Source organism: Phyllostomus discolor, chromosome 6 (genome assembly GCF_004126475.2).
Source record: "Phyllostomus discolor isolate MPI-MPIP mPhyDis1 chromosome 6, mPhyDis1.pri.v3, whole genome shotgun sequence".
Classification (NCBI taxonomy): Eukaryota; Metazoa; Chordata; class Mammalia; order Chiroptera; family Phyllostomidae; genus Phyllostomus; species Phyllostomus discolor.
The window spans coordinates 9,406,376-9,429,706 of NC_040908.2; the positions used below are offsets into that span (position 1 = coordinate 9,406,376).

Here is a 23,331-nt window from a genome sequence, read left to right on the forward strand (position 1 = left end):
AGGGAGGCGGTGCCCCGACCCCCAAACTCCCGCCCTGCACTGTGGCCGGGAGGGTGGGCTCTGGGCCGTGGGCACCTTCGGTTCCAAACCCTGGTCTCCACTGCCGTCCCTACACCAGTCTGGCCTGACACCCCCACCCACACACACGTGCCCCGGCCCTGGGGGTCCTTCTGGCCCGTCCCCAGGGTCCCAGCGATGAGGCCCGGGCTCCGCCTTTCCTCTCGGTCCTGCTCTGCCCGCCTCAAGCTTTCATCCTGCTCCTCACACTGCATTCCTTTCCCCCGGCCAAGGCACCCACGTTTTGCTGTGGGCTCTCGGTTAAAAATAATAACAACAATAAAGCCTCACAGATTCTGGCAGCATGAATAGCGATGCTTTCATCCCGGCTTCAAACATCTGCAAACACTACCGAGCTTACGGGGTGGGCAGAAGCAAGTCACCGAGAATAGCAAGTCAAACACACGGCCCCCAGGGAGCGCCCTGCTCGCCGAAGGACAGGCGGGACCGCCAGTACCCGGACTTCAAAGGCTCCCGCCACATCCTCTTTCTGCTCCAGAATGTCAGGGAAAGGGACCAGGCTGAGGCGGGTCTGCTGCAGGCAGGGGCTGGAATGTGTGGGTTCTTAACTTCCTGCAGGCAAGATTTCACGGAGTCCAGGTGATTTGGGGTTGTTTTGAGAGTGTGCTTACTGAAGCTGAGGACACGGTGAAACAAAGGAAGGGCTTAAGATAGAACACTCAAGGGCCCGTTAGCAGTTAAAAGAATAAAGAAGCAGTGGTTCGTTTACACAATGGAATTCTACATGGCTCAGAAGGAACTCTCATCCTTTGCAACAGCATGGATGGACCTGAAGAATATTATGCTAAGTGAGCCAGTCAGAGAAAGGCAAACACCATGATTTCCCCTATATAAGGACTCAAACAAACAAAAAACCTAATGAACAAAATACTAACGACCTAACGAGCTCAATGCACTGTCTGGTGTAGCTCAGTGGCTTGAGCGCCGGCCTGCCAACCCAAGGGCTGCCAGTTCAATTCCCAGTCAGGTCTCCCGCCACGTCCCCAGTAGGGGGCGCACCAGAGGCACGGTGTGTCTCCCTCTTTCTCCCTCCCACCCCGTCTCTAAATAGTCTTTAAAAAATAAAAATACACAAGGCTCTAACCATAAACCTTAAAAAAATAGGGGTGGGGGTAGGGCAGTTGGGTGGAAAAGGCAAAGGGATTAAAAAAAAACTCATAAGACAACAGTATGTATGTGTATAGTGATTACCAGAGGGAAAGGGGAGTGGGGGGAGGAAGGAGAGGGAGGGTTCAGGGAGATATGGTGATGGAAAGAGACATGACTTGGGGTGGTGCACACACAACGTATGGTTGATGAATTATAGAATTGTACCCTCTACGCCCTTATGCCTATATAATTAAACAATGTTACCCTAACAGCAGATATTCCTCTGCTGGAAAAACGACCCCTGGAATCACAATTTCTCCTTCCTTGGAAGAAAGGATTGGGACTAAAACACTGTTGACTGTTCCCTATTAAGTCGAAGGCCGATGTCCTTTTCCAGAAGATACATCTGCTTCCAATGTACTGATGGCCCATCATCTCTACCCTACAGGTAAGAACAACATCCAGTTTGTTGAGTTTGGCTGTAGGTAGTGGGCAAACTCCATCGCATCTACACCACCCCCACCCCCACTGAAAGGAGTCCCACGAGGTCAGGGGAAAGGACTAACAGTTGGGTTAATATCCAAATGCTGCTTAGTGTCTCCTCAGTGGAGAACAGAGGTAAACCAACAGCAACGAGAAGACTTGATGGATCTCTCGTGAGACTTCCATTTCCGTGTTTGTGCAGAAATGAAGTGAGTCTTGGCCCACAGATGTCATTTGGGACTCTGAAATATTCTAGAACCATAGTCACTAAAACATCTCCCACCACTACCAAAACCTGGGAATACTCTCAGATGCTATCATACTTTTTCCCCCAGTTCAACAGGAACTACAGAACATCAAAGGGGATGCCCCACTACAGCACCATCAGTTGGCCTGCTCCCTACATTCAGGACATTTCCTCACAGGGGTGTCCAACCTTTTAGTGACTCTGGTCCACATATTAAATATACAAAAACTGATGACCCCCCAAAAAGAGGTCTGTGCATTATTTTCATGATATCTGCCACCACAAATAAGCAAAAAAGTCCTCAAATGCGGCCTGTGGGCCACAGGTTGGACACCCTGCTAGAGGAAGAGGCCTGGCCTGTCCCATACCACATCTGGGCTCGTCATGTTTTAAGAGGTTTTGTTCTCATGGCGGTCCTGTCACGTGACCCCAAAGTGGCCCAGTGCCCACTTCTGCTTAGACACATTCCTTGCTCTTCTGCCCATCAGGTGTGATGGCGTCACTGCTGGTTTCCAGGCAGCAGGACACCCTACCACCCCCAGTGTGTGCCAGTGAATGGGAAAGCCTGAGCTAGTCTGTCTCATCCACAGGGTGGTCAGCAGGGAAGTCATTCATGGAGATCTGTTGAAGGCGACCTTTATCATCAACAACCTCAATGATCCCATCAGCCTTGAAGACCCCAGTCCTGAGTAACGGCACACTTGGGGTCTGACGCCAAGGGAATGGTCATGGGTCCCAGTCCTCGTTTCTTGGGTGTGTTGATCCATGCTAGGAGACAGAGGGGAGAATCCAGACGCACTGACCACTTGGCAATTGAGTTTCTTCAATTCTTCTGCCTGAGTACTAAAAGCAGGGATCTCCGTGGGGCACACAAAGATGAAGTCAGGAGGGTCAAGGGAGAGCCCGTCCTCCTGCCCCCTAGTCAGACGGACGGGTATCTTTGAACATTTAGCACAACAGATGGAGCTTTGAAGTTGGGGACAGGGTGGCCAACTGTGGCATTTCCTGAAGACATCTCGCTGTCAGCAGCTCTGAGACGGAAATACCGAGACCAATCAGAAGCCACGCCTCCACGTGCAGCTTACTCGTCTGTGGGTGGCAGCTGTTCCTCAAAGTGACGCTGCAGCCAAACAGTCCTGGTCTCCCTCCTAAAAACACGTCAGATACGCTGTCGACATACTAGATAAGCGTTCTCACAGCTGCATTCTTAGCAAGGTGCAAAGTGGAGTACTTTCGGGGAAAATTCTCGTGGTGGGGTCCGTCGATGGCAGTTCCCTTCTGCTCCGTCTTTGGTTCCCCTCTGGAGGTCAAGTGATGCCTTTTCCCATGCACTGTTCTTCCCGAACACATCACCCAACTATTTCAGCATAAATACACACCTTGCTACTCCACCCATGTAATTTTTCTATCAAACCATTCATTTCCGGCCTGTGATTCAAATAATATCCTCTCCTTAACAATACTTCCGAGTTACTGGATTCAAGAAATGCTTTCTAATGAAAAGTATAGCATTGTAGTCTCCAAGTATCAAAGACCATGGCAGTCTGAGTTTATTTTAATGGAAAATGTTAGGTTTTATCTACCAAAAAAAAGAGGAATAGGCTTGTTAAAATATGACAACAGGAAAGTTTAAGAGATTTATTAAAGCATCTTATCACAAAGATGAAACCACATACAAACTAGAAACATGCAACTATCGCCTTCCACAGTCACGTTACAATGTTGCGTCTTCTTCCTGCGTTCAGAGCTAAAAACCTCAGATCTTACACCCAACTCACTCACCCTGAATATCTTACTCGTTTCTCCTGAAAGGATCCAGGGCAGCAAACAACCAAAATGCAAACTATCGTATAAAGAAAGTGCAAAGTTAAAAAAGGAAATGTGTAGAGAACGCCCCTCCCACCCCCCAATGAAAGGCAAACAATGGCACTTTGCTCTCGCTTCTCCTCGATTGTCTTGGAAACCCACTAGAATGTGATAGACTTAACAAAAAACCTTGACTTTTAATAGATGTCCAAAAAGCTTGTTAGTGTTTGAAAATAAATGCTTAAACAAAGGAAAAGGTAGTTTATATCAAAAAAGTTTGAAGAGCCCTGTATTGCAGCATTCTGTAAAATAAACAAGACGAAAAGCTGGTATAGGGTTTATTGACAAAGGCCGAGTGTCCTCAGGCGGGTATGTAAGGAGGCGGCGGTTCCTTCTCGGGCATCTTCACTGCCATTTCGTAGGTTGGCAACACATACTGAAAAGAGAAAAAAAAATTTATCAGACTTAATTCTCCTTTAAAATCCCACTTGGAATAATTCAGCGGTCAGATTTTACAAGTGGGGGCATGTGAACCCACAGAGAAGAGCTGCAGAAACTGCCAGCTGAGGAGTTCCTGAGTGATGACTGGCTGTGACCTCAGACTTCACACGCCAGTGAGACCCCTGATCTGAGACTGCTTGAGATGTGGTGGGGGGGGGAGGGGTTAGGGGGGAGGGAAGGCAGGAAGGGCACAATGCTGCTCCTGCACTGACCCTGAGGGGCCACCAAAATACCGTGAGAGGAAGCCGTGCCTCTGCTTCCCCTGCCCTCCCCACGTGGCTAGTAAAGTACCAGTGGTGCCCACCACACCCCAGGCGGTTGAGAACCCAGAACAAGGGCCCCGCTGACCCACACTGATGGAAGCCGCCAATCAGATGCTGGATCCTGAGTTCATCCCTATCTACAGTCAAAGCTTCAAGCACTTGCATTTCTCCCGGGTCGAGGGCATGTCTATGCGGGGGAGTAGCGTTCTAACCTGATTCCCAGCGTGACAGGCTAGCCCTGCACGGGCCACACACACTCTACACGCTGAAAACCTGGCCAGAGCAGAGTAGCAACCAGAGGGCCCCCAGAGTTAAGCATCCCCAAAAGATTCATGGAACCCATTCATTCACGTCCCCACAGAAAATCAGCTTCTCTTTAGGGTCACACGCATGGTTCCTGAAAGCAAAACAACTGACGGTACCTCTGTCCTCAGAAGCTCCAGAAGCCATGAGCCTGGCATGGCTCACACTGTTGGTTCCTGCCTACTCTCCCCCCACCCAGAATGCAATGTTCTCGGAAACCATGTACGAACCCAACCTGACCACCAGACTGAATGAGCTCAGTAGTGCGGGCTGTCTCCTGACCACATACCCAGGATTCCAACCGGGAAGTGCTCGATCTCTGGGGACTGAGGCTGTTCGTGCCTTAAACCAGTTATGGCATTAAAGGGAAAGCAAGACCCAGGTTCTTGAGCATGCTCAGTAATGGCTAGCCAAGTTGAAATGCAGTAGAAGGTCAGTCACCTGCGGAGGCGCCTCAAAGGCAGGGTACACAGCAATCTCCGGCGTGTTTCTGTTGTTGATGAATTTATAGCAGTTCCACACACAGTTGATTAGGTAAGCCTGAAAGAATTCACACAGAATTGACCAACGCTGGAATGCAACAGGCCACGTGTTCTAAGGTAAGGGGACTCACGATGCTCCCCGCCCAGTTCTGCACGGAGAAGGAAACTGGTGTCCACCTGGACCTAGCACAGGCCAGGCCCTACCCTTGCCTGCTCCCACCTACATGTCACAAGTTTGGGAGTTTGTTTGTTTTCTAATCCTCACCCTAGGGAGGGAGAGAGAGAAACATCGATGCTGGAGAGAAGCACCGACTGGTTGCCTCCCAGATGCGCCCAGCCTGGGGAGTGAACTGCACGACCCAGGTCTGTGCCCGCTGGCAATCGAACCCACAACCCTTCAGCCACCGACGATGCTCCAGCCACTGAACCACGCCAGGCAGGGCTGATGTCACAAGGCCCATCATCATCGTTTCACAGAAACACCCGAGCTGGGGTTTCGGGCCCGACAGCCAGTGTGCCGAAGACGGTCTGCTTCTGAACCCTGGGGATCTCAGCCGACTTTCAATCCAAATCACAGACCACTTCTAAAAACATGGTAGCCCTTAGTAAGGGTTCCGGTGTTCCCAACCACCCTCTGAAGACAAGAGGGAGGACAAGAGGGAGGACTGTGTGTCAAAATCTACGCTGCTACTTACCGGGAGCTCTGGGGAGACGGAGCAACAGGAAGGCTTAGACGGGCAGTGCCGCAGTCCAGTGGGCCCCCAGTCCAGCAGGCCCCCGAACGTTCACCCACAAACTCACCTTGAAAATAATGAATGAGACGAGGAACAGCAGGACAATGGACACGAGGCAGCTGGAGTCCAATGCCAGGAGGTCATCTTTGTAAGGGAAGTCAGGCTATTTGAAACAACAAGGGGCGGGGGTGAAGGGGCAGAACAGAGGGTTTTCAGGACAGTGAAAGTATTCCGTACAACGCTGTGAACACGAGTCACTCTGCATGTGTCCAAACCTAGAGACTGTCCACCAAATGGGAAACCTAATGTAAAAGGTAACCTTCAGGTGACAATGATGTTCGCAACTGTGACACACGTACCACTGTGGTTTGGGACGTGGCCAGGGAGGGAGGCTATGGGGGCGGGGGGTGTACGGGAACTCTCTGTACTGGGTTCTGTTTTGCCGTGAACTTGAAACTGCTCTAGGCAATAAAGTTTATTACACACATACACACACGTGGAATTCGGCCATAGCACCTGCACTTTGAGGTAACCTAGAAGAGCATGATACGAATACAAAATAGGCAACGAAGTCAGAACTAATATTCTAATAAAAACTTATAAACAGAATTTAATTCAAAGTACTTTTAAGCCTCATATCGTTAATGCATATTTTTGATCACTTAAAATACACTTGTTTGAATACTCAGAATATTCGTAGGGGTCTAAATTACACTCCGTTTCTTTTCACTATTTTAAACACCTTTCTGGCCTTTGGAAAGATACTATCTCCTGTATAGAACTCCAAATTTGCCCCTGGGTCACTAAGTCAGGAAGCTTGTATCTGGTGTTTGTATCTGCGCTGCACGGGCCAGCAGGTTAGGGTTTACAGGCTGGCCCACAGAGGACGCACCTTCCAGGCTGAGAGACCAACCGAGTAAAACAGGGAGAAGCCAGGGAGGTCTCTAAAAGGAGTAGGAGAAAATTCATTTTTATGTTCTTCTATGTAGCTCATTTAACTGTTTTAAATTCACATGTCTTTAATGGGCATGTCCATGTCAACACCAGACCCCCAGGCCCCGCGCCCGGCCAGCCCTCTGGGCCCTTCTCGGCCTCGCCACAGGCCACCACCCTCCCGTCACCACCGCGTGCCGCCGCCAGTCCCTGCTCCACCCCCTCGAAGCCCATTCCTCCTGCTTCAGGGCGTCTCTCTCACCTGGAAGGGTTCTGCTGTTCCTTCCCTATCTGAATTCCTACACAGAACTTAATGTCGCTCCCCATCCAGCCCAGGTCTGACACTTGTGTGATACCCACTCACAGAGCGGCCGACGGTCTTCCTGCACAGCTTTCATCACAACTCTAATCCAGTCAGTTTCCCAACTCCTTCACAGACAGCAAGTTCTACTGACACATCCCCAGAATCAAGCAGACCCCCTTGCATACAAGAAGCTATCAACGAATGTTTTTTTTGAACAAACAATAAATTTGGTGTTATGCAAAATGGACTAGGCAAAAAATCTACAAAGTGGGGAGAACATTCTTAAAAGGTAGAATTGTAAAAATGGACTTGCATTTGTCTGGACCCCACAGTTCCCTGTAGACCCTCCTCTGGCCCAGACTGCCCCCTGCCCCTCCACCACACAGTGCCTAATCTGAGCTTCTCATTTACCGCTGAGCTGTGACAGCTCTAGTTCATTACCAGGGAACATGTTCATGTCTTGACTCCCCAAATTCACAGTTAACTTACTGCTGCACATGGGGGGGGGGGGGGTTGTTTTTATATCTATACCATTCACCAATAGTTTGCCTAGCACAGAATGAAGGATAGAGTAGGCACTCAAATACGTGTTATGAATACCTACAAAAACAAAAAGCTAATACTTTAGTGAGTACCAAATAAGTCAGATTACCATTCTTTTAGTCTATTAAGAATAAAAGTCAAGCTACTCCTTAAATTTTACAATCCCATTTTAAGGGACTTTTAATTTTGGATTTACCCAAACGGTATGGTAAGAAGATATTCTATTTCCATACTAGTTTCAACATGACAGTGAGGAGCAGCGATATTATTTCAGAACACTTTAAAAATAAACAGGGTTGGTTAAAATACAAACAGTACCTAAAACTGACTCGGAATATCAATTTCAATCACTGAGAATAAAAGAAGTCTAACTCGCTCCCACACTTACCAGCTGATCCAGATACTCTTTGATCCTTGGCAGGTAAGTGAGAGAGCTGATAGCAACCAGGCAACTGAGGACGAAGTCGAACAGCCGGTAGCAGAAGAAGGGAATGAGCCAGCCCACCTGATACTGGAGGGAAAAAGGAACCACAACATCCCGTCACACACATGATGACATCACCGAGTACTGCTCGGCAAGGCGCAAACCCCGAAAGCCGAACGCACAGAATACTCACAGAAATTGCTCCATACACCAGCATCGAGCTGATGATGAACATGAGCACGGAGACGGCGAAAAGGACACAGGCATTATCTAAGAAAACAAAAGCCAAAATCTGATTAAGCTATCATATAAAAAGAACAAAACTCCTCATGACAAAGTAACATTTTGAAGCTGGCTTACAAAAACCTAAGAATTTTTAAGATTGGCTATGAAAAAAATCTGAGGCTAAGAGCGTTAAAAAAAATCTGCCTCATTATTAGGTAATGAAGCTTAAGAAATTCGTACCTTTGTTTTCTTGTTTGTTAAATTGCTACAGCTCACTGACACTTATTAATAAGTAAGTTGGCACATGGACCAGGTACCCTGCTAGGGAGACAAATCTCTGCCCAGAGTCTAACAGGTGCAGGCAGATCATTATAATCCAATGTGGCAAGTGCTACAACAGAAGCAAAAACAATCAGCTTTGCCTGGAGAATCAGGAAAAACTAAATAAAATAAATAGCACGCACTGGGTCTTGTGAAACGAGCAGGGTTCATCTGAAGGGAAAGTCTGGTATTTGCTTCCAAGACACACATATTAGCAAAGAAAGGGCTACAGATGCCCCCTCTTGGCTTACGTAAAACACACACTCCGAAATCCAAGGCTGTCCATGAACTAACCCCCTCTTCTCCATCCCAACACCCGAACTCACTGCTCTGAATTCCTTCCCCTTGGCTTCGTTGCCAATACTTTAATGAGTGCCAAATAAGTCAAATCATCATTCTTTCGTTTACTCAACACAATAGTCAAACTACTCCTTAAATTTTACCAGGACAATTTTAAGAGACTTTTAATATTGGCATATCCAAATGGTATGGTAAGAAGATATTCTATTTTCATCTTGCTAGTTTCAAACATGGTAATTAAGAGCAGTGACATTATTTTAGAACACTCTAAAAATAAACAGGGTTAGTTAAAATAAAAATAGTACCTAAAACCGACTCAGAATATCAACTTAAATATTTTACCTTGAATAAAAAGTTCTTCTCTGTTCCTCAACTCCTTCCCAGATTGCTCCCTTTCTCTACATCACTCACGTTCACGCATGTTCTCACAAAACATCCAAGTAGTTTAAAAAAACACTAAACCACACGTGACCTGGTGAGTTTCCTACCACAAATCTAATGTTGATTCTGAGACTCTGGACCGATACCAAGAACTCGAAGGCACTAATGAATGACTGGAGCGACTGCTGACTATTCATGTTCCTGGATACACGTTATCCATCACCCTGTCACTTGGCAGTACGAACATCATCAATACTTGGCACTACGTGCTCTCGCTTTTCCTGGAGGACACGGGAGAGCTCACTGGTGAGGGTTCACAGGACTTCCCTGCCGCAGCGCAAAAAATGGCACTTGGAACTATTTAGTAAGAACTTGGTAATTCAAACAATCAGCTTTTAAGGATCTATTACGGAAGACGACGCGCTTATGTTGATTTCTTACAATATTAAAATAATGGAAGTGAAGTTCCAGGTCTTCCACTGGAGCAACAAACAGCAAAGCGGGGAGAAGTCAGGCGGCAGGTGGGAAAGACATGTAGCACCTGGAACAAGAGATGCTGCAGTACCTGTGCATCCACACAGCAAACGAGTATGAAGGCCAGATGCCCGTATATGGACCTCGGGTTTCCCCTCACCAACACATTCGGGAACCTCCTTTAGGGAGTAAAAAGGTCACTAAAAAGAAGTGTTCCCCCATTCTCAAGGTCAGTAGAAATAAGGATGATATTTGTATCTGAAAAACAGCTTGCGTATATTGCAGCAGTATTTCAGATACACTGAGTACATATCCTGTTTAGTTGATTAAAAACTAATCATAAACCCTATTACTTAAAAGCGATCATCAGGCCACCCATCAGAAATTAACTTGCCATTTAACACTGGCTCTACAGGAAAGTCAAATTTCAACTCCCAAAGAAACATAAACTACCACATGACCAAAAACTATGCATTTTTCACTGTCTCACCAATAAGGGCTTTTGAAGAAATAATCAATAAAAACTGATAATGAATACACCTGATTCTCTCGACAGCAGTTACAATACTCACGCAACGTGGAAAACACTTGTGACTTCGCCCCTGTGGCTCTGGCCGAGGCTCAGAGCCTACCGGACGGCCTGCAAGACCCTCGGTGACTATGCCTTTTCCTACTCCCCGGCTTTAAGAGAAACACACAGGGCGGGGGGAAAGCCTGGCACAAGTAGGTTCAGTTCATCTTACAGCCTTGAGGAAAATTTTATGAATGCCAAAGATGGCCATCAGAAGCTGACGTTTTATTCACCATTCTATCCTGGAATTCTAAGTAAAAACAGACCACTCAAAAGAAGTGTCTGAAGGGATGTTTCTAAAGCTCCTGGTAGTTCTTCTATCACATTTGACGACAAAATTAAAGGATGACACTGCAGCTTTGAGAAGACAACCAGGACACTTATTTTTCCAAAGGAACTCCAAGAGCGGCGAACAGCTGCTAGTGTTTGCACGCAGTGGCTGACAGAGGCCCACACACAGCTGCGGAGCTCCTGGGAACAGAAAGTCAGCCCTGTGGACAGCGGGTCACCTAAATTAACCACCACAGTTTTTAAACAGCAACTTCATAAATGGAGGAGAGCAGGTCATAAATGTCACAAAAAAGCTAGTAATTCTAAAAATGAGCATTAGGATCTGGTAATATTATGTACATAACATATTCAGGTGAACTGGGAACATTCTTCTGAAGTGAAAAAATTTTTACATCAACATACAGGAATTCTTCACACTGAAAAATCTAAGGCATAATTTTCTGTTCAAATATTAAATTTCTAACATAATTTATAATAATATAAAATTTTTACTACAATTTTTCTACACCCGTATTGTAGAGGAAAATAAATAAAGAAAATATTGCTATCAGGGAATAAACAGGTTTAAAAAGATAATTTCTATAAATGTCCGAGGGTTACTCTTTTTTAATTCCACTGTTAAGTATTTCTCCGTCTAAAAGAAACACATTTAGAATCGTGACCCTAAGCAATAGATAGCACCAAGTGTTCAAACAATTCCTTCTTGTGTTTCACTATGTCCTTCTGTTCCATGAGCAGACCTCCCACCCTCCACCAGTCTTTCTGTAACTCCTTCTTCCCTCTGACCTCCACAGCACCCCACAGGAGTCAAAGTACACACACCCATTTCTCAAAAATCTTCTGGTAGTCTGCTACAGTTCTTGGCTAAAAATGCTCAATTATAACCCTCACTGAGTATCTTTGAAAAACCCACAAAACACTTTTCTGCCTCAGCAATCAGAGTTAACTCAAACATAATTAATCCTCCTCTAAATAACAAGTCGTGTCTGCCTGTGTGTGTGTGTGTGTGTGTGTCATTCGCAGGAGACATTTTCAACTAAAAACATACCTGCCATTCTCTCAGTTGAATAGTAATTGCCAATGACTTCATACTGAATGTTGACAGATGGCATTGAGTTTGGATGAGTTACTTCCACCGTCAGCAAAATTGCCATCAACAGGTTCACCACCTACGAAAGATATTATTTTATCAATTATATTATTAATCAGGAAGCAGCCAGTCTTCAGCACAATCTCTGGAGGTTGTCCATACTTAAAATTCTTTTAATTGAAGAAAAACATACAACTGGAGACTACCTGTGAGATAAATATGCAATACCACTATTAAGAATGGTTTTAAGATAAATATTTCATAAAGTTAAAGTATAACTTAATTGTTTCAGATCAAAGATAAATGACTGATTTGATTCAATACAATAAAACAGAAATTAAAAATAAGGGATCATTACAAATCGTTCTTATTCACATATTCATATACCAATCTCAGAATTTCCGGTTTTGAAGAAGCCAGTTCATCCAATATACTTATCCATCAGATAGCTGTACCCGCCACCGGACAAACATGGAGGGGTGGGCAGAAGTGGGGAGTTTGCCGTTTTTCATTTGGAAAAAGACATGCAGGTTATGACTATTACAACAGCTTCATCAACACAAAATAACATCACTCACAACCATGCATCTACTTTTGGCGACCTCTGCATGATGACCCATCAGATGAGCCTGAAACCCCTTCACAGAATTTAGCACCTACCGGTCTAAATTCTAAATTCTACCCTGGGAGATAATCTGCTCCCTCTTCGGGGTAGGTGCTCCTCTAACACCCAGGCGAGGCTGACAGGTGCCTCCAAACAGGCCTTTTCCAGAACCAACTCTCAGGCACTTGCCCTGCTGCTCTCCCCAGCACACCGCCCGGCTGACTCCTCTCTGCTCTCCTGCCTGCACCGGCACCCCAGTGTACTGGGCACACTCTTCAGATGAGCTAAGCTGGGCCCAGAGGGGACACAGGGGGTTCTCAGTTGCCACATCCCAGCTACCAGCTTCAATTAATACAGCATGAAATCACACTGGCCCAAACTTCTTGAACGAGAGCAACTCCCTAAAACCCCTCATTCCTCTTCACGCTCGGCCGGTCCCACTAAGCTGCTCCCGCCTGTGCCTGTGCTGTTGCGGTCAGAGGCCCACCCACGGGCCCTCACACACGTCTGCAATCGAACGTCATCTCATCACACTCCTCCCCGTCAAGATTTTTTCCATTTAGATTCTGACGCCCTAAGATTTCCCATCTCTCAGCACCCTGCGTATGAAAATACAATCAGCATGTCATCAGTACTCCCCTCCGCATCACCAGCAAGAGAAGGGGGCGGACAAAGCTACTACACGTGACTACAACTCTTTATCTGATGCAGAGGAACATCCTGAGACTGTCAAAAACCTTGCTGAAAGCCCACCATAATCTGCTGAATTTCCCGGGTGGCGGGGTGGGGCCTGCAACCCCACCAGAAAGGGCAATATTCTTCATGCCCCTGGTCTTCAGGCCCCAGTTTCCGGTTAAGTGCTCGAAACAGTGATGTTAATGATTTCACAGAGAACCCCCACCCGGAACTGGGGTTAGGGTTCCCCATCCAACAGAACCCGCCCTCCTCCCCTAGCTGGAGAATCTGAACGTTTGACACTTTCAAGGAATGTGTGAGTCTTATCAATAGCATTTTAAACAAACTCTATTATGTAGCTCTTTCCTGTCCACCCTGAAGGATAAATGACAGTTTTTATGAGGGCTTAAATTTTCCTAGAGGTGTTTATCAGTCAAAAGCTTTATACATTCTAGACAAGCAACCCAAGTTTTTATCTCAAAATAACATAAGGTTAGGTGATCTAAACAATGTCACAATATCAAGTACAGAATCAACTAAGATTTCTGAAGATACACTATATACCGAGAACAATGACATACTTCACTTATTTACGTAAGGGAAGTAAATGTAACTAAAGCCCATTTGCAGATGGGGAAACTAAGGTTCAAAACAGCACAGTAATTCATGTTAAGTCCACTGAGTGGATGCAGGACACAGCTAGGATACAAATCTGGCACTTAGAAGACAGCCTGCTTCCTCGCACTACATTCCTAAGCAACTCGTTTGGGGGTCTTTCCAAAAGCAAACCCATTATCCAAGGGTATAAAATATATATACTTAACTCTCCAAATAAATGTTCAGTAACATGCCTTTTCTCCTTGCACTACTCAAAGGCAAAGTACTTATCCCTCAACTCCTGAAAGGTCTTAAAAGGGAAAATCACATTCACAAAAGATGGCCCCTCCCAGTTGAAGGCTGATTTTGTTAAATTGTTCATTGTCATCGCAATGGGTGTGGCCAGTGTATTGGTGTAAGAGTATGAGTTAATGTGATTAGACGAATTAATTATTGATCAGATACATCTACTGAAGTTATCCATTCTAATGAAATCAGCTTGGAATCAATTCCGCAAACTCGCTGCTTAAACACAATACAGTCACAGTGAGAAACCTCTGAGCAAAGAAACAATCTTATGTCAAGAAAAACATGCAAACTCAATTACTAAATGAAAGAAATAACACACTCAAAATACTCAGAAGTCTCATATTCCCTTCTTAAATATTTGTATCACGTGGAGGACTTCTACAAATGTCTTCTCTTCCATGGATAAGCCAGAATCACCCACTATTATCTTCTAGTATTTGTGACACCTCAAATTTCAGTGAGTCCTACCCCTAAATAATGAATAAAACAAATCATAGGTCTAATCAAAAAGACCAAGAAATGGTAAAAGAAATTTCAGTGTTCCTTCATTAAAAGCTCACACGATTTTTCAAGTCTTCACTGAGTTCATCACATTCCATGAAGTCACCACGTTTCATCAGGACCCAACTTACGTGTTAAAACACTCATCTGAAAAACCCACCCTTGGGACCTTAAAAGGTTCACCAGTACACACCTATCCTGTGCTCAAATACAGGCCTGCGCTATTCACGCTTGATTTCAGTTGATATTTCTAAGTTCCATGTAGCATTTTTCAAAAAGTACATGAAACTGATGTTATAGGCTTGCGGTATAAAATTTCTCTGAAAATAGCAAGTATGTACAATTCCAGAATATTTATTCCCAATTCACTTTTCCCTTTACTGTACTTTGAACAAAGAAAATGAACAAAAATGTAATTAAAACAATTAATTTCTAAATCTCGTAGTTCGTGGAGTTACAGCACGCAGCAACTATGCTCTTGTGTTAACACCGTGGGGAATGAACACACCACTTAACGTGGGAGCGGTGCCACACACTCAGTGGGTCCAACAACAGGGTTTGCACTATTTCTTTACGCCTCATGTACGGAAACAAACAAGAAACGTCAAACCAGACGCTATTGGCTTTCACTTGTCACAAAGAAACAACATCAGACCCAGCAAGCACTGGACCTTGAGAGAGTTACTCCTCTTCGCTTTCTCCTGTCACCGCCACATCCACAGAGAGACTTTTGTGGACTGGTGTCTGCTGTTTAATTATCACTCTTTACTTTTCCCACGGCATGTTTTGCCACAGCCCAGTATCTGGGAGACTATAATTAAAGCAACGTGTTGGCCTCAGGGCATCCAGATAAGGGTCACACAGGCAAAGAGAGGGGGATCCACGAGGAGCCAAGGCTACAACCCCCCAGGCCAGCAAAAAACCTCATCAGATAGAGATCAAAAGTAACTATCTTTAAATGTTTAGTGAAGGGATTAAGGAAAAAAAAACTAACAGACAACATCATGGTGGGGGGGGGGGGGCACTGGCTGCAGGAAAAGAGGGTAAAACGGGATCAATGGTGAGGGAAGGAGGCTTGCCTTGGGTGGTGAGCAGACAATGTCTAACTGCCTGTATAACACACAGATGATATGTTATAAAACTCGACCCCCTGAAACTTATGTAATTTTATTAACCAATATCATCCCGGTAACTTCGATAAAAAATAAAATACAACCTGGCCGGCGTAGCTCAGTGGATTGAGCATGGGCTGCGAACCAAAGTGTCGCAGGTTCGAGTCCCAGCCAGGGTACATGCCTGGGTTGCAGGCCATGACCCCCAGCAACCGCAGATGGATGTTTCTCTATCTCCCTCCCTCCCTTCTCTAAAAATAAATAAATAAAATCTTAAAAAAATAAAATAAAAAACAAAAAACTGCCAAAAAATGTTTAATTATAAAATTTAAATTATAATAAATGTACACTATAGGTTATGCTTTTGCTATTAGCCCTCGAGTGCAATTACAAGTGAGTTACTCTTACTGCTTTTCTGCAGGAGACGATTCACTGAACGAAGGTCTAATGAGTACTTGGAGTGTTCTGGTGAACCATCTAGCTACCCCACTCATTTTACACAGCAGAGCGTATCAGCTTCCTCCTTTGAGGAGAACATCTTGTGTGGGGAGGAAAGTAAGAAAAGGGTAATTATACTAATGTATACTAAGGATTTTTTTAAAAGTACATATAAGAGACGTATAAAAACTTTTCCAGGTACCAGTGAGAAAACCAGATCCCTCTGGTTGGGAAGCAAAGAAAGTAAGTTTCACCAAGAAAACATTTTTAAAATGTTAACCATTTAGCTAACAATTAAAATTAATTAACCAAAATTGGCAACATGTTAATGGTGGAAGCCGGGTGATGAGTAATGGGAGACTTTTATACCATTTCACTGTTTCCGTATTTTTGAAATTTTCTTTCATGAGGTTTTTTTATGAGTTCGGGGAAGAAGAACGTCTCAGGGAGAAGAAACAGCGTCTGCAAAGGCACTGAGGCAGGGAGAGGCAGGGAGCAGCACGAGTGAGGCAAGGGACTGACTCTGAAACACGAACACGCCATTCGTGTGCAAAGGACTCGGGGTCAGGGCTGGAAAGGAGTGCAGCCTGAGGAAACCTGTCTTGGCCTCTCTGCCTCCTACCTGACTTCAGGTGGTTCATGTCTGCGACACTCATAAAAAATGTATTATACAGATGATGGGGTTCACCCTTTCCCAGGGAAAGACAGATAATTTCAAAATAAATTATGTTGCCAAATGAAATAAAGTTAGTCATATATTAAATCTTTGCAAGACCTAAAATTATTCCAAATGCTCAAAACGCCATTTTGCAGCACACCACTAACAGGATTGGGGGGGGGGGGGGGACGCCGGCGGTAGAGTTGTAAGCCCATCTTCAATCATTCAATAAACATTACGTGGTAAATATACCACATTAGAAACTGTTGTTTAATAATCATGTCTTCAAGTTCTTTAGTAAACGGTAGAGAAGCCAGTTTCAGAAATGCCAAAATTTAAACTGGAGCTCATCCTGAAATTTCACATATCACTCAACCACGTATTAAGTCAGGTGCGCTTCCTTCAAATCCAAAATGCCCAAGACTAACGAACACCTGGAGCCGGGTGCACAGAACTGACTCTGGCTTCTCCAGTCCCACTGCACTACTCAGTACCGTACACCTAATACTCCACATGTATATAGTGTTACAGGTGCCTTACCACCAGGCCAAGAGGAGCAGTTGCTAGAAAGCAATGACTGGATATCAGATACTAAGTCATTGATATGCGGTCTGGGCCCAGCAGGTGGGAGGGGCTGCAACTCCAGGTTCCAAACACCAGAGGCAACCTAAAGGGAACCATAAATATTCCCCCACCTCAAATACAGGGGAGTATCAGGACAAGGAGGATGGAAAGAGAAGTTAACACTCCACCTCGTGAATGCCTGTATTTTTTCTCGTCTTAGTAAAGGAGCTTCTGGCAACAAAACGCACTGTGTGGGCACATCCTTTGCTTAGTATAGTCTATTACACTTTTCTCTAGTTGGTCTCATTTTTCTAAATGTTGCATGCCTCTCCAACTAGACCCTATATTGCTAGGGTACTGAAGCCACACTTTTCAAAGTCACCAGCAATACTGCAACCAAGAAAACAATGGCCTTTTCCAGTCCTTAATCTGATTAGAATCTGACCACTTTCTCCCTCCCCTTTGTTAATGTAGATTAAATTTAATTTTGCAGGTGTGCTCCCAAGTTCTTTGTAATACCATAAAAATCTTGAGGACAGGCGCCATGTTCAAGGCAAGAAACATCTGAGGGCACCATATGGCAGGTGGTAAGAATACAAAAGATCGATAACCTATGGTCCCTGTGATTTATTCTTCTTCAGTATCTGCCACAGCCCTGTCCACTGTACACTATCAATAAATCTCTTAATTTTACATTAACTAATTTAAGCAGTTTATAAATTCTACTAACAAGAAAAGTCCATGCAAAGTAAGAACAGCTATAGCTAAAGCAGGAGAAAAAACACAGATGTGAAAAGTTTCTGCATCAAGTGTTTCCGAGGGGAAGAGATTTAAACACCTCATCCCCTATTTTGGGAAAATAAATGCACCCAGTAAAGTTCTTCCTCCCTCCATCCTGAGTTTTGTTGTTTGTTAGCTCCTACTTCTCCCTGCGATCCCTTACATTTTTATGGGCTGAGCCCGTAGCATCAAAAAAATCTCCCCTGGAAAGAAAACCAGCCAATTACATTCAGAGTGGAAACTGGGAGAGGGTGGCTATTTCCTCTTGAGAAGTTAAAAATCCTTTGTTCTGTGAATGGAGGAAAGACACCAAGAAGAAAAAGACTCCATTTGCAGGCAGGAGTGCTAGACTACCGGACACTCCTCCACTCCTCAGTTAAAGGCCCAGGGCAGACCATCTTCTAGGTACGGGGGAGGCAGGGTTGGGTAAGAGGTCTGAGGACTCTAAAGACCTCAATTATTCTTGTAGGGGAACAAAGGCAGACCTAAGAGCGAGCAAACAAAAAAAATTAAGATTCATACCCTTAGAAAAATGGGTTAGAAATAAAAGAAAGAAATACAACAGCTGCTATTGTCATTAACAGTTAAAATACATTAGAAAGTTTTTTCAGGGAAATGCGGGAAAACGACACCAGTAAGATGGTAATTCTGAACATAAAAGCACAGGAAATATTAAACTTAGAAACAAGCAAATAAGCCCGCACATTCAAGTTGTGTTGTTTTTTCTAATATTCGCCAATGCAGCAAGGCTGTAAAAACAGGGCATTAAGAAATAATAAGATCGGACAGTCCCCTGGGCGGAGGGAGGGGGCAGGCATCACTATCCGCCTAACTGAAGATGATTCTCATCTGGTGTTTGTCCAAACAGTAATGATTTCAAGGCACTGGGTAGGGAAGTAACAAGTACAGAGAAAGGCAAAAAGAATGTCGGTGATAAAGCTCTCCCCCTTTGAAACTGAAGTCATCAGAACCTGCGCAGTGTCACTAATGCCACAACCTCCCACACCAAAAAAATAAATCACAAACTCATTAGGGAAAAGTGGCCACGTCGACCGTGAGAGAAGTTTGTCAAAGCCTCTGAAAAGCCATCACAGCCTAAAGCTGCCTCAACAAAACCACGTATTTAAAAGTCGCAAATTAGCCTCAAAATGTACGCGTACTGGAAATAGTAAGAAATCACGAAAATATTACTAGCGAACCATCCATCAATAACGTTGCCAACTTGATTATGACATAGAATCACACAGGCCTTGAAATCCAGGGAATGCTAGCCTGTGTGGTCAGAATAGATAGAACAGGCTCTCAAAAAAGGACACTTAAAAGAAACGGATTGGGTCTGATAGGAAAAGCGTCGGGGTAGCGCTCCACCGAAGCAGATGGAGTGTAAATCCCGACAAATGGTACTGCCGCCCAGAAAAGCCTTCCTGCCGAAATCACAAACACATTGTAACAAATAAGGTCAAGAAACCAGACTGCGTTGCAAACTGGACCTTTTCCCTTCCCTTCGGGCTAGACAGAACTTCGAAACTGGGCTGCATTTATTTAAGTCCGTTTCAAACTGTTTCGTTAGGGGGGAAAAAAATAAATCCAGGGATCGGGAAAGGGTTGGGGGAGGGGGTGGTGCTTCAGATCACAGAAGTACAAAAAGAGCTGAAATCTGGTAATTTCCAGAACTTCCCACCAAAACCCAACATTCTCATTTCCCCCCGCCCCCCCCCCCGCCCGCAACGCCTCCGCCTTTCCCAACCCCCAGTTTTTCTCTAATTCTAGCCAAGAAACAATCTCCCCAGTTCCACCCCGACTCTGATTCCTGGACACAGTACCCTCCCTCAAATTGGAGCACCCTAAAAAGAAGCTCCCCTATGCCTTCCCGCCCCACCCAACACCCCGTTTTCAGTCCCACCCCTCCCAGGAAACACTCCCTTCCTTCCAGACCGGGATCCCCCATTTCCCGCTCATGCGCATTCCCCCCGGGCCCTACCCTCCCGCCCCGCCCGTCCTTACCATGTACCAGGTCCCCAGGATGATCGTCCCAGTGCGGACATGGCAGCAGCCGCAGCACCGGGTGCTGTAGAACCGGTCGCTGCGGCTCCGTTTGAAAGTCATGGACACCATTGGGAATCTCGCAGGCCTTGTTCTCGGCCGGGACCCTGACAAAGGCTTTGCGCCCAAGCGGTGCACCGAGCTGGCTCTGTCACAGTGTCCAAAACCCAAAGACGCGTCTTCAAGCCCGCCCCCGGCCCGGGCCCCTGCCAGCTACTTCGCACCTGCGCACTGAGAACAGAGCGCCGCTCTCGCGCGACCTCGCTTTACCCTTCTTCCTCCACCTTCCCGGGCACACAGGCCAATGGAAGAGCTGGAAGCTGGGAGGACTCGACTTCTGATTGGAAAAACTCGGAGATTGACAAGACGTTAAGCCCAATCAGAAGTTCAGCTCGCCTCAGTTTGTGAGGGTGAGAACTGCCGCGGAGGCCTAGGGTAGTTGGAGTTGGGTGTAGCCTGGTAGTTCACCATCTCCGCAACGAGAGCGACTAGAAAACAGGCATTTAACAGAAAAAGGGAGAGACCGGACGCAAAGCTGGCAGACAGGGCCGAAGGACTTTTCTGAGCGACGCCTTCGCCAAGAACTGCTGGGGGGGGGAGGGGGCGGCTGCTCACGTGACCTTTGCGCACAGCTCATTATTGGGCTGGCCGGGGGCGGTGCCTGTGGGGGAATGGGCGGGGCTAATCTCCGTTCTTGGGCTTTCCTCTCTGCTAGAGCGGAAATTGACTTCCTGGGGGGGTAAAAGATCAGGTTTCCTTTGTTCCTCGGCCTGAGCCTTCTTGGTGTAAGCCAAGACGGACCGTTCAACCCTTCCAAAAGCAACTAAGAGGCCAGAGGATCGAGGATGAAACGAGAGAACTGCTTAGGACTTAGGTGCTGGATGTTTACAGATCACCAGAGTGATTTTTGTAGGGCAAATAAGTGGGTACTTACATTGTCCTGTAAACTTGTGCTACATCCTAGTGGTCTCAATTAATGGGTAAATAAAATCTTTGACACGTGTTGATTTCGTATTGGTAAGAGATTTATGACTTTTTCTTTTTAAAAAGTGTACCGTTGAATCAAGAAACGTTCAAACATGTAAGGAATTTTTATAATATTTTATTTGAGCCCAACTGATGACACTGCTGGGAAACAAGATCTCAAATGATCCGGATAATGAGTTTTGCACTCTCTTTTATGTTTTTGAAGTTACAGAAGGAATGTAAAGATTACACAAAGGTAGGAGAAAGCAAGGCTGGGATTGGATTACAGAATAATAAAGACCAAGTGTTCTCTGGAGGATAGTTACACTGATTTCAAAGGTGGGTTAATGTAGATGCGTGAAAACAACAGACAAGGCTTGCTTAGTGCAAAGAAACTTTTACTTAAGTTCCACGGTAACTGTGGCTGTGCATCTGTAAACCGAAGCTGTGAGTTCAATCCTCAGACAGGACACACACATGAAACAACCAATAAATGCATAAATAAGTGGAACAACAAATGGATTTCCCTAAAATTAAAAAAAAAGGTACATGCCTGGGTCGGGATTACCCACCACCTACCCAGTAAGAAATTTATGATCTGATCCTGAGGTCACTTTTCCTAGAACCCTTTATTCATCCATACTATAACACTTTGGAAGTTCCTACACGTTTTTTAGGGAACAGAAAGGCCTTCCTCACTGCCAAATGTATTCTTAGCTGGAGAGACCACAATGACTTCAGAGTAGAGGTTATTGCATTGGCACGGCTTCCATGAACACTACCTGAAATTATATATTGATTTGTTGATTATTTTTCCTGCCTACTAAAATGTGAATTCTGGAAAAGCAGAGACTTTTTTTCCCATATCAGTGAAAGAATTGTCCATGGACACTTTTCCCAATTTGGCTGATATTTCAAAATACCTGGGAGGTCATCATTAAAGCAAGCTATACTAAAGGATGGAGTAGTAGTAATTTAACTCATAATAAATTTGGGCACTTTTCCACTTGCCAAGGAGTAGACTATAATAACATCCCCTCCCCGCAAGAAAAAAGTAACATGGCCTTCACTGTGTTTTGTGCATGGATCACTGTTTCCCTTGAATCATTTCATCCTCATAACAACAACCCTATAAGGCAGGTAGTTTTTTTTTAAGCTTTTATTTATTTATTTTTAGAGAAGGAAGGGAGGGAGAGAGAGAGAAACATCAACGTGTGGTTGCTGGGGGTTATGGCCTGCAACCCAGGCATGTACCCTGACTGGGAATCGAACCTGCGACACTTTGGTTCGCAGCCCATGCTCAATCCACTGAGGTACGCCAGCCAGGGCTAGGCAGGTACTTTTTTAAAAACGATTTTACTTATTTATTTTTAGAGAAGGGAAGGAGAGAAACATCAATGTGCGAGAGATGGGTTGATGGGTTGCCGTTTGCATGCCCCCAACTGGGGACCTGGCCCTCCACCCCAAGCATGTGCCCTGACTGGGAATCCAGTCAGTGACCTTTTGGTTTGCAGGCTGGTGCTCAGTCCACTGAGCCACATCAGCCAGGGCAAAGCAGGCACTTTTATATTGTTTAACTCCAAAGAAGTTAAATTACATGCCCAAGCTTGCTACACTAAAGGATGGAGTGGTAGTGATTTAACTCATAATGAATTTGCCCTCACAAGGGCAGCATGTGTCGGAACTGAGATTAAAACCTATCACACAAGTGGCTTCCAAGCTGCTGCATGTCGGGACCACATGAGGATATTTGGAAAAGCACTTGTTGTGGAATAAGACCTGGGCATGGGAATTTTTTAAAGTTCTCCAGGTTATTCTAATGTGCAGCACTGTAATGCTGTCTTGATATAAAATGTAGCCGACAAAAATTAATACAATAAAAAATAATAAGTCAGATAAGATGGGGAAAAGTTATCCAGTTTCTCTAAAAGCCAAAATCAATCCATATTCTAAATCAGGTATGTTTAACATGGCATCAGATCAGCTCTAAGGTTTTCCTGTGCTAAGACTGTTTGTTCCAGGAAAGGGACAGTGGACTGTGGCTAAGTGTCCATTACAGGGAAGTGTACACAGCTGTGGATTAAGGGGAGAAATATGGAGTTTTATCTGGATAATTTTCATCAAATATACACACCATTTTTGGAGAAAATAATTTTAAGGCACTATTAGCAAACAGTTTGTCCTTTTTTGTTGGGAAGTGGGCAGTATTTCTAGAAGAAAATAACTTGGAGATATCTGCAG

The 23,331-nt window shown here is 45.0% G+C and overlaps 1 protein-coding gene across 1 annotated transcript; it reads right to left on the bottom strand.

Moving 5' to 3' along the window:
- Positions 1–3,521: 3,521 nt before the first annotated feature.
- On the bottom strand, positions 3,522–20,705 carry LAPTM4A (lysosomal protein transmembrane 4 alpha). Its single transcript, XM_028515497.2, has 7 exons — positions 20,086–20,705; positions 11,802–11,922; positions 8,384–8,460; positions 8,155–8,277; positions 6,054–6,149; positions 5,212–5,310; positions 3,522–4,139 (listed from the first exon to the last, which is right to left on the bottom strand). The coding sequence occupies exons 1-7, from the start codon at positions 20,194–20,196 to the stop codon at positions 4,065–4,067; spliced, it is 702 nt and encodes a 233-aa protein (XP_028371298.1). The 5' UTR covers positions 20,197–20,705; the 3' UTR covers positions 3,522–4,064.
- Between the last annotated feature and the right edge of the window lie 2,626 nt (positions 20,706–23,331).